At 43.1% G+C, this 12,100-nt stretch overlaps 1 protein-coding gene across 9 annotated transcripts in view; it reads right to left on the bottom strand.

The window, feature by feature from the left end:
• The window catches only part of CNBD2 (cyclic nucleotide binding domain containing 2), a 73,283-nt gene that overhangs the window by 59,548 nt on the left and 1,635 nt on the right, over positions 1-12,100 (bottom strand). For 8 of the 9 annotated variants that reach the window (XM_073792941.1, XM_019950869.3, XM_073792942.1 and 5 more), the window contains one exon: positions 10,978-11,031. In XM_073792941.1, coding sequence (XP_073649042.1) covers positions 10,978-11,031 — 54 coding nt within the window. Of the gene's footprint in view, positions 1-43; positions 2,217-10,977; positions 11,032-12,100 lie in introns of those variants that run through there. The other variant, XM_033841098.2, reaches the window with a different exon arrangement.

Below are 12,100 nucleotides of genomic sequence, written 5' to 3'. Positions count from 1 at the left end.
CAGTCTTCCACTATTCCCTCCCGGGGTCCTTGACACTCCTCACCAATTCCTTCTTCAGGATCTGCCAGGAATGGGACACCATATATCTCTTCATGGTTCCTGAGCTGGCAAATGGCACAACAGCCCCTTTGCTTTTCAAGGGTAGGACCACAAGTCTTTCCCCAAGAATCCAGTTATACTAGAAACAAAGTGTCCCTCAGTGGCAAGGTAAGAGCTCCTCTCCATTCCTTATCCCCAACCAACAGTGGCTGGAAGCCTCGTTCTAACAAATCTATTCTCAGAACCTCCTTATGTCACACTGGAAGAGTCTGGAAGGAAGAGAGGGCAGTGGGAAGTAACTGGAATCTGGGAATCTAACGTTTAGTGCACACTCAGAGGTATTATCTTAGTTAATCCTCACAACTATTATAAGGTGAGGGACTTCACACCCACTCCCTGCATGCGGCTAAGGCTCGAAGTAGCTAAATGACTGCCAGAGTCACAGGGCCAGCTTAAAGAGAGTAGGAGGCTTCTGGGCTTGGCGTGAGGACATCCAAAACCTCAGCCTGGGGACCACTCTGAGGCTTCGAAATTGGAGATAAGCCTGGAGTGTAGGTGCCTGGCACTATCCTATAAACCTTGTTAAACCAGCAAATCAGGAACACTCAGCAAACTGGAAGTCCTCAACCAAACGGGGTACCAAGTATTAAAAGGTATTTGGTGACTGGAACTCAAGGACTCTGAGGTCCTTCCAAAAGTGAAGCATATAGGTTATAAAGTACTTTTTTCTACTAGATCAAAGATGGCAGCTGAAAATCCCATCTTGCTCTTGTACTAGAATCCTCAGTGAAAAACTGTGATTTCAAGTTACCGCCTGATGTGCCATTCTTATCCAGCTAAGCCCCCCCAGACTGATAGCCAAGGAAGGGTACTGAATACAGTGAGGACAGCTGGACAGCTGGGAAGAAATATTCAGGCTCTAAATTGCTAAATTCAAAGGCCACCAGTCCTGGGATGAGACACTAATCACTTACAGAGGTGAGAAGAGATAGAACTGGTTTTTCCCCCCTTACCTGGAGAAAAGATGTAAAGAACTCAAGAAGAAACAGGAAGAAAACGTTTCAGAAAAAGAGAGTAAGAGAGAGAAGCAGTGTGGTTGCCTCCCCAACCCCAGACCTAGACTTGAGGAAGAAAATCTAAGAAGATCCCCTACTACAAATGTTTAGAGGGTTTCAGAGAGAAATGACTACTGGACATGGGGAAAGCCAAAGAGACAGTAGGACGTAGATATGGACAGGGGGGTGTCCCACCAGTCCCCTAAGTTGCCCCTGAGTTGCCTCAGGATCCAAGTGACATGGAGAGGACCAGGCTAATGAGGGGCATTAGAGGATGCCGGTAGGTAGAACAAAAACCTGATGGAACCTCAAAAGTAGACACTCCCAACTTCATCTGTCGCCAGCTGTGGTCGTCTCACTAGAATAAAGCTATAAAGATACATGAAGAAAGGGCAGGGCTTGTTCAGGGAGCATAAAATGTGGCTGGAAAGTGAGACGCCTAGGAGGTATGGCAGGAAGTGGGGTTAAACTGGCAGAGGCCACGAACCAGCCACCCATGGGCCAAACTGAGTTTGCAGACTGCTTTATTTGACCTACATGGTGTTTTGGTTAACATATTGTGAAAACTTAACTTCTTTACCTTTAGTTGGGGAATGGGCTCTTCAATTCACCAAAGTCCTCACCTCACACAACCGTGTTACCTGTGAGCATGTTACCTATTTGCAACCCCTGGTACAGGATCTATATGGCCTCTTTCAGGTCTAAAATCCTCTGACTATAATCAGGGGTTGCAAAATGGTAGTCTACAGGCCATATCTAGCCTGCTGGCAAGTTCTGACAGAGTTTTCAAAAAATTTTGAATTAGTTGTCAACACTTAAATACTGGGATTTTATGAGTCATTTTCTAGGAAAAAATAATTTACCAAAGTGACCCAAATAGAAAACATCTAATAGACTAATTTTCATAGGAGAAATAGAGAAAGTTGTAAAAGAGCTTTCTCACCACCACTACCACCAAAAAAGAAAAGAGTACCAGGTCCTGAAGTTTTCACAGGCAATGTCCAATAATCCTGATGTTTCTTAAACTATTCCAGAGCATAAGAAGAAGGAAAACTATCAAATTCTATTTATTAAGCAAGGAGAATACTGATACTTAAACCTGATAAAGGTAGCATGAAAAGAGAAAGCTAGAGATTCATTTCACTTACGAATATTGTTTTAAAAATCTTAAATAAAATATTAAGCTAATGAAATTCAATAGCACACTTTAAAATAGCATATCATTCCAGGAATGCAAGGATGGTCAATAGAGAATGCGTAAATATGATGTATCATGTTAGATGACTAAGGAGAAGAATCATCTGCTCTTCTTCATACATTAAAAACAATTTTTGAGAGAGGCACACACATTAACGAACATGTCATTCTTGTTGGCATTTGGGGCTCCAATGGGCTTAGCATGCCTCTGTTAGGGAGGAAGAAATTTTCCTCTTCTGTACCCTTTTAGGTTCTTCTGGCTGGTCTAAGAATTAAATTGACATGAGACAGATTAACAGGAGAAAATCAAACAAAAGTTTAATAACATGTATACTTGGGAGAGACCTGGGAAAACTGAGTAATTTGCCAAAATGGCCAAAATCCCCACCTTAAATTTCAGCTTCTTCAGCTAAAAACGAAAGAGCATGTCGGGGGTTGTGGTTTGGGACTTCAAAGGAGAGGAAGGCAATTCTACTTGGAGATAGAAAAAAACAAATATTTGGTAAACAAGTGTTTCCTGGGTCATGCAGAGACAATGGGACACACAACGGACTCTGATCACTAAGGTCCTGCACGTTTCCCCCACCACACTCAGCTCATATTCTCTGCAGGTATCTCTGGCATTAGCTCTATTCCAGGCCCTTAATCTAAATTCTCTAGGTAGCTAAGGGGGAGGTAAAAACAAAGACTTCTTGAGGTTTCTGTTTCTTAAAAATAATCAGGTTAAATTAATCTTAATGCCAAAGAGACACATTTTGGGGTGGGAAATTTTGCTCCCGTACCCCTCAGGGCTGTCCCATTGGTTGAGGGCTGCTCCTAAGGGCATTCACTTGCCAGCATTTCTGGGCTGAGCAATCCAGTGGCAGAACAAGCCCTCTGGCAAAGGTGTTCAGAGTAGGAACCCGTCGTGTCAATGAAGAAACGGCAAATGCCGAGAAGACACAGAGGGTTCAAGTCAATAGAGAAGGCCTGGGACTGAGGTCTCAGGGGAAGAGAGCTGGCAGCGCTCTGAGTCCTCCAGAGAGGGTCATGCACCTTGAAGGCAGAACCAACAACACCTTCTGTTGAACACTGGGACTGTGATGTAAGGGCTGGCTCTGGGAGCCTCCGTGGTACCACTGGCACCAAGGAGAAGCAGGGAATGGACCAGGGAAACACACAGACATGCCATCTTTGCAACGCTGCAGCTGCCAAGCTCCATCTGCCGGGAAGAGGAAAAAACTAAAACAATTCACTCACACAAAACCCTTGTCCTAAGGAGCTTTGCTAATGACCTTAAAGGACTTCCTGCCAGCCTGGAACTCTACTCTAGTGCCCTCTCCATGCAGAACTCCAACAAATAGCTTGACCAGGAAGAACTCACTTCACTTGAAGGGGAGTTATAGTAAAAAAATAAATAGCACCGGACCTATATAAATATATTACAGAAAAGTGGGAGGGGGGAGGCAGGGAACAAGGAAAACAAATATTAGATAAAAGGCACTCACCAAAAAAAACACAAAAATTAACATGAAACAGATGATAATCATGAACAGCAAAGGACTCAAAGGGCTTAATGAATTTTAAAGCAAGAGATCAAAGCAAGGATGCTATAGTTCAAAGAAGAGACGATGAAGCAACTGGAGGAGATGGCACTGGCAGAGCTCAGGAAAGAAAGTATTAAAAAAACAACAACAACACATCAGAAGTGAAGGTAATTTCAGAAACATCAACAAGGAAGTGAGCCTTGCTGAATACAGAGGATAAGATTGCAAAAAGCAAGTGAAGGAGCTGGAAATGAACAATTAAAAGGGAACCAAGAAATAATATAGCTAACAAGTATGGAGACACAGACGGCAAGAAAGTGGGAGGGTTAAGCACATGGGTTTCTTCAACTTTTATAGCTGTAAATCTTAAGATACCTTTTAAATCTGATAAACCTAGAAACATGTCTAAGCACATTTAAAGATATAAAGGGAACTAACAATAATAATTAAAACTGGATAGGAAAGGATGAAGAAAAGCAGAAGTATAACAATTATCTTTTTTTTTTAAAGGTCAGTGTGAACTTTCTAATTTATTTTATTTATTTATTTACTTGTTTATTTATCTTGGTTGCATTGGGTCTTTGTTTCTGCACGCGGGCTTTCTCTAGTTGCGGCGAGCAGGGGCTACTCTTCGTTGTGGTGCACAGGCTTCTCATTGCGGTGGCTTCTCTTGTTGTGGAATGAGGGCTCTAGGGCACACAGGCTTCAGTAGTTGTGACGTGCCGGCTCAGTAGTTGTGGCACACAGGCTTAGGTGCTCCGCGGCATGTGGGATCTTCCCAGACAAGGGATTGAACCCGTGTCCCCTGCACTGGTGGGCGGATTCTTAACCACTGCACCACCAGGGAAGTCCTAATTACTCTTTTTTTGACTTTTGAATTTTGTACTACCTATCTGTCTATCTATATGTATATACATCTCACCTATTCAAATGACTGAATCAGTTTTTAAGTAATAAAACAAAATCAGTGCAGTACAATAAGGAACACAGAGCTACTGGTAGAGCACCACAGTAAAAACAGGTTCATTGAAACTGGGAACTAGGAGGGTTGCAACTGAATAGAAATCAGTGAAAGGAGAAAAAGGCAAAAAGATGATGAAGTATCTAGGCTACTGAATTTACACTGGTTTATCAAGAATGAGACTTACTAATAATAAGAGTTAGTTACAAACATAATTACATACAGAGGGTCAGATTGAGCACCCTAGACCAGTTATCTTCTTCAGTTCATCAAAACATCGAAAGATAAAACAGACCTTCATCCCAAGATCAAACATATGTGATAAAAAAGGTTATCAAAAAGAAGTTAATAGTAGAGACCAGAGCAAGCCTCTTAGACTTCATAATAAAAAATTAAACATACACACACACACACACACACACACACACACACACACAAATGGAACAGCCTGGGGCTTTTTATCCAAACCACCTCATTAGCAAGAGGAACCTGCTTCCTCTTCACCATGAGCACAGCTGGCCCCCTGGAATGATGTATGCAGTATGTGGTGTGTGTAAATGAAATTATAGGATTACCAAATCTGTTGAAAATCTGAATTTCTTGATCACTGGTAACTTATTTAAAAATTTTCTATTTAACATCTCACATTTTAAAAAATAATGCAAAATAACAAGTGTTGGCAAGGATGAGGAGAAATTGGAACCCATGTGCATTGTTGGTGGGGATGTAAAATGGTGGAGCTGCTGTGGAAAACATAAGGTGGTTCCTCAAAAAATTAAACATAGAATTACCATATGATCCAGCAATTCCACTTCTGGGTATGTAAGAAGATAGGGTAGGGGGTCCCCAGAGAAAGAGAACCAGACATAGCTTTCTTGACATAAGAGTCGTCATTTTTGACCTAAGACATTTTGTGATCTAAGCCTGGCCACAGGCTTGTCCTTGAACAGGTCTCAGTATTAGGCACAAGATGTAACAAATAGCAAAGATTATAAATCAGTTGTAAAGATTCCCAATTCTGTTTCAGTGGTAAAGATTGGCCTGAAACGCTCTACCATTACATCAACTGGAACCTAAGGGATGATGATGTTGACCTTTTCTGACCCTTTAGTGACTTCAATCAACTAAAGCTTGGACTCTGTTGACCGCTCAAACCCCTTCAAGAATATGCATGTGCCCTTGGTTTAAAACTTGCCCGATTTTGGTGTTTGGGGAGACACTGCTTTGGGAAAGATCCCCAGTGGTCTCCTTACTTACTGTAAGTAATAATAAATCCTTCCTTCTCCGGATTTTCGGCTTGGTTGTGTCTTTTGGCTCGATACTCACCAAGAGGTGAACCCAGTTTTTCGGGTAACAAGTATATACTCAAAGAAATTGACCGCAGGGACTCAAAAGAGATTTCTGTACACCATGGTCCATAGCAGCTTTATAAACAATAGTCAAAAGAGAGAAACAGGGATTTCCCTGGTGGCACAGTGGTTAAGAATCCACCTGCCAGTGCAGGGAACACGGGTTCGAGCCCTGGTCCGGGAAGATCCCACATGCCACGGAGCAGCTAAGCCCATGTGCCACGACTACTGAGCCTGCGCTCTAGAGCCCCTGAGCCATAACTACTGAAGCCCGTGCACCTAGAGCCCGTGCTCCACAACAGAAGAAGTCACCGCAATGAGAAGCCCGTGCACCGCAACAAAGAGTAGCCCTCGCTCACTGCAACTAGAGAAAAGACCAGGTGCAGCAACGATGACCCAACGCAGCCAAAAATAAATAAATAAATAAATTTATTTGGAAAAAAACAAAAACGAAAGGGAGAAACAACCCAAATGTCCATTGACAAATGAACAGATAAACAAACAAAATGTGCCATATATATAGTGGAAAATTGGCCTTAAAAAGGAAGGAAATTTTGATACAGGCTACAATGTGGATGGACCTTGAAAATATTAACTAAAATAAGACACAAAAGCACAAATATTGTATGAGGTACCTACAAGAGTCAAATTCATAGAGACAGTAGAATGGTGGTTACCAGGGCCTGGAAGAAGGCAGGAATGGGGAGTCATTGTTTAACGGGTTCAGAGCTTCAGCTGGAGAAGATGAAAATGTGCTGGAGATGAATGGTAGTGACAGTTACAGGACAACGTCAATGTACTTAATGTCACTGAACTGTACACTTAAAGATGGTTAAAATGGTAAATTGTTTTTGTGTATTTTACCACAATTGTTTTTAAAGTTTTAAAAAAAAGTATGTTGCTGACACAGGGGGGAAGGGGGCAGGGCACAACCTTGAAAAGAATGACACAGCTGTTGAGGATACGACAAAAACTGTTTAGAACCAATTAAGCCTAAGATGGCGGAAGATTCAACTTCCACTAGACCTTGAGCCTCATTATACACTCATTGTATTACATTAGTGTATGCTAAATGACACACCCACAGGCACCATGACAGTTCTAAGGCTAACCATAAAAGGCCAAAAAGTGGGCAGTGGCCCAATTCCTGGAAATCCCCACCCCTTCCCCAAAATAGTCGGAATAATCCTCCCATTTGTTAGCCTATGAAATTACCCAGCCCATAAAAACTAACCACCGCATATTTCTGGGCCACTCTTACCTTCTGAGACGGCCCACACTCTGTGGAGTGTTTCTCCCAGGGCCTCTCTCGCCTTTTAAGACGAACCGCATTCTGCCTATGGAATGTGTGTCTCTGCTTTCACTTTACAATGGCTCGCTCTTGAATTCTTTCCTGTGCGAGGCCAAGGACCCTCACTTGGTGGCCTGTCCCAGGAACTCACCCAAGACCTGGGACGTGACCATCCTCTTGTGCCCCATTTTCCTGCTACATCTTTACAAATGAAGAGGACAAAGGTGGTCTTCTCCCCGTCCTCATTTTTCCTGTGATTATAAAAATGTAGCCCACTTAATTCTTGGGGCAGATCCCTCTTCCCTGCCCACTTGTATCCTTCACAGGCATCCTATATTAATAAATCTACTTCCTGCCTATCACTTTGCCTCTTGTTGAATTCCTTCTGCGCTGAGACGTAAAGAACCTGAGCTTCATTATGTTCTGAGCCCAGGTGTGCGGTTTCAGCTGGGAGACTGTGGGTTCGAGTACCCTCCTAAGCCAGAGATTGTGGGTCAAGTCCCATCTGAGGTGCAACTGGGTGTGAATCCCATCTAAGGTGTGAGGTTTCGAGGTATGGTTTCATTCCCCGTCCCCCACCCTTCCTGAATGATTCTGTTTAGAAGCCATTAGTTGAGGCCAGGCATAGCAGGCATCTGTCTGGGGGTAGAGGGAGGCTGTGGTGGGGTAGCACAAGGTGCTGGAGCCCTGAGCAGGGTGAGGGGACTGGGGTGAGGGCATGGTGGTGGGGGACAGGGTTAGTGTGCAACAACAGGAGACTGGTTACATTCAGGAGGGCTGGTCAAAGAAGACCGTGAGAGCCAGGTTTCTCTCTGTCAAAGAAGGGAATTAAATGTATAGAAAGAGAGAAAACTAGGATAAACCCTGTGGTGTTGGACTGGAGTTGAATGTGTTGGTGTGAACTCATGGATTTCAATATATATAGATAGGTGTAGAAATAAACAGATATAAATGTACGTGCACTTACCGTATATACATACATATATACCCTCCCTCTGTCCATGAGACAGCCTAGGAGCAGTGACCATTCCAACAGCAATGAACAAACCCACTGCCCAAATCTTGGTTTCTAAACACCATTCTCCACTAAAAGAACAAGGGTTTCTTGGAGAAATGACTGAATCCTGAGCTGAGACAGAGAAGGTACAAGATATGCTAGAAAGTAAGAAAATACTCAAAAAATGATGGAGATGTATCAGAAGGACACAGAAGTCAGCCTGAAGGGGCTCCCACTGGTCAAATCTGAGATAATTTGAGTATCAGAATAAATAATGAATTCCAGTAGCAACCAAGATGGAGTAATCCCATTACAGCCTCTCTCCCTCATCCGTTACAACTAAAAACTCTGGACAAAATACAAACAGCAACCAACTTCAGAATCTGAAAAGCAAATAATGCCAAGTGGATTTTGGGAGTGAGGGTAGTAAAAACTTGAAGAAACAACCCCAGCGGGGCTGAGTTTCCTGGTTTAATGAAGGACACAAGTTACTAAACAAAATTCAATTGTATTTTTACATACTATCAAACAATTAAAAATCAAAAAATTTTAAACAATACCATTTATAGTAGCACTAAAAACATGAAATACTTAGGTATAACAAAATATGTGCAGGCTCTGTATGCTGAAAATTATAAAACATTGATGTAAGAAGTTAAAGAACATCTAAATAATACCAGACCTGGTACTAGTTCTTTTTTTCTTTTTAAATTAATTAATTTATTTATTTTTGGCTGCACTAGGTCTTCGTTGCTGCATGTGGACTTTTCTCTAGCTGCGGTGAATGGGGGCTACTCTTCATTGCGGTGCGCGGGCTTCTCATTGCGATGGCTTCTCTTGTTGCGGAGCACGGGCTCTAGGCACACGGGCTTCAATAGTTGTGGCATGCGGGCTCAGTAGTTGTGGCTCACAGGCTCTAGAGCACAGGCTCAGTAGTTGTGGTGCATGGGCTTGGTTGCTCCACTGCATGTGGGATCTTCCTGGACCAGGGCTCGAACCCATGTCTCCTGCATTGGCAGGCGGATTCTTAACCACTGCGCCATCAGGGAAGCCCTGGTACTAGTTCTTTTACATATATTCTCTCATTGACTCCTCAGAGCCATTCTGTGTGGTAGTTATCATCCCCAGGCTCAGGAAGCGTATACGACTTACCTAAGGCCATATTATAAAAGAATTCATAGCAAGTTTATTTGTGATAGCCCCAAATTGGAAATAACTCAAATGTCCTTCAGTGGGTGACTGGTTAAATACACCATGGTACATCCACACCATGGATTATGACTCAGCAATAAAAATGAACAAACTATTGATACACACAAAAACCTGGAAGAATCTCCAGGGAATTATTCTGAGTAAAAAAAAAAGCCAATCCCCAAAAGTTACATACTAAATGATCCCATTTATACAACGTTTTTGAAATGAAAAAAATTAAAGAGATGGAGAATAGATTAGTGTTACCTGCGGTTGGGGATACAGCGTATGCGAAAGGAATGGGTGTAATTATAAAGCAGCAGCATGAGGGACGTTTGTGATGATCAAACATCTCTAGGTATTTATGGTGGTAACATTGCACTAATCTACACGTGACAGAATTGCATAGGCCTATATACATACACAAATAGTGCATATAAAACTGGTGAAAACTGAATAAACTCTGTGGATTACATCAATGTCAATTCCCTGGTTTTGATATTGCACTACAGTTATGTTACCACTGGGGAAAACTAAGTGAAGTCTGCACTCTTTTTGCAATTTTCTGTGCATCTATGATTATTTCCAAATAAAAAGCTTTTTAAAAAAAAGTATCGGGGCTTCCCTGGTGGCGCAGTGGTTGAGAGTCCGCCTGCCGATGCAGGGGACACGGGTTCGTGCCCCGGTCCGGGAGGATCCCACATGCCGCGGAGAGGCTGGGCCCGTGAGCCATGGCCACTGAGCCTGCGCGTCCGGAGCCCGTGCTCCGCAACGGGAGAGGCCACAACAGTGAGAGGCCCGCGTACCGAAAACAAAAAAGAAAAAAAGTGTCTAGGCTTCTGTTCCACAACCCCCAACAGTGTGCCATCAAAAGACAACAAAACCTCTGTCTGAAAGAGTCTGGAAATCATTACTGGAGCTCTCCTTTCACAGGCATGGTCTGCAATCCACTGCTTGTCCTCTTTAATCAACATTTACTGGGCTTCCCTGGTGGCGCAGTGGTTGAGAGTCTGTCTGCCAATGCAGGGGACATGGGTTCATGCCCCGGTCCGGGAGGATCCTACATGCCACAGAGCGTCTGGGCCCGTGAGCCATGGCCGCTGAGCCTGCGCGTCCGGAGCCTGTGCTCCGCAACGGGAGAGGCCACAACAGTGAGAGGCCCGTGTACCGCAAAAAAAAAAAAAAAAAAAAAAAAATTTACTGAGTGTCAGCTGGGAGTCAGGACTTGTGTCGGAAGCTAAGTGATATGAGATGAATGAATTATCATGCATTCCCATGGGAGCTCCCAACTAGTGCTAATAAAAATGTCTAATATGATAAAAGCATTGGACTAGGAAGTCAAAAGAATTTTGTCCTCCTGGAAACACTTACTAGGTTTTTGATTTTCGACCAATCCTTTGCCTCTTGGTATCTTGATTTCTTAACCTGCAAAATTCAGAATAGAATGCACGTAAATATATATTTTAAACTTAACCTGAGTCCTCCGGATGGGTTCAAGGCTATCTGAAATTACCTGAAATTGTATGCAGAAGTATGTAAGTGCATCCTTCTTCTAGGAAGAGGTATTATTTTTTTAAAAATAGATTTTGGGGGCTTATAACTGAAACTGATTTTGGATTTAATCTCTGAGGTCCCTTCCATTCTAACATTCGACAATTCTAGTAGAACTCTAAGATGTCTCCTTCTATCTCCAATGTTCTGTGATTCCAATAGGGATGGAAGAAACGGGCTAGAGCTCTAACACTCGTGATTCCCAGTACCACAAGAGTTCGTTCCCTTCTGCAAGAGGACGATTCAATTTTTCAACATGGAATTCTAGGCTCTTTATGATTTAACCTCTAATTGACCTTCCAACCTCAGCTCTTATCCCTTCCCCAGACCTCACCTCAGCCTGCAGTTTCCACAAAGCTTTGTTCCCATTCACTCTGTGCCTTGGTACAGACAGTGCCTTCTACCTGGAATGCCCCTAACTCGACCCTTTTTCTTCTTGAGTCTAGGCTTAAAGGTCCCCTCCTGAGTGAAGACTTCCAGGACCCCTCATCCTTCTTCAGAGTTTGGTGGGCTCCCTTAGCCCTGGATACCGACTGCCTATTACCACACAGGAAATAGGACTGTTGGTTCACTCAGGGCAGCAAACCCAACTGCCAAGAGGCCTGGCAGAGGAAGGAAAGGTTTGAAGCTGGTAGGTATGACAAACTCTAGGCCCCTGTTTTCCCACCTTTGAAAAGAAAATAGGGAAAAATATTGGCTCTAAGGAAAACGACAACCTGAGAGCAATAGTAAATGAACTCTTCTGAATGTTAATGTAACATGAAACAACATTCTATTTCAGAGAATAGGGAATGGTGGGTGGGGACTGAACCTCACTGGAACAGAGTATCTGTCTAAAGGAAGGAGACTCAGCTCCAGCTAATTGTTAACTGGCAGGAATGTGGGTGGGTCCGGTGCAGCCAGCTTGTCCACTTTTTCAAGAAAAACTGGAAATCCAGATTTG

This window comes from Tursiops truncatus, chromosome 15 (assembly GCF_011762595.2).
Source record: "Tursiops truncatus isolate mTurTru1 chromosome 15, mTurTru1.mat.Y, whole genome shotgun sequence".
NCBI classification, from domain to species: Eukaryota; Metazoa; Chordata; class Mammalia; order Artiodactyla; family Delphinidae; genus Tursiops; species Tursiops truncatus.
This window is presented reverse-complemented; position numbering and strand designations above follow the sequence as displayed.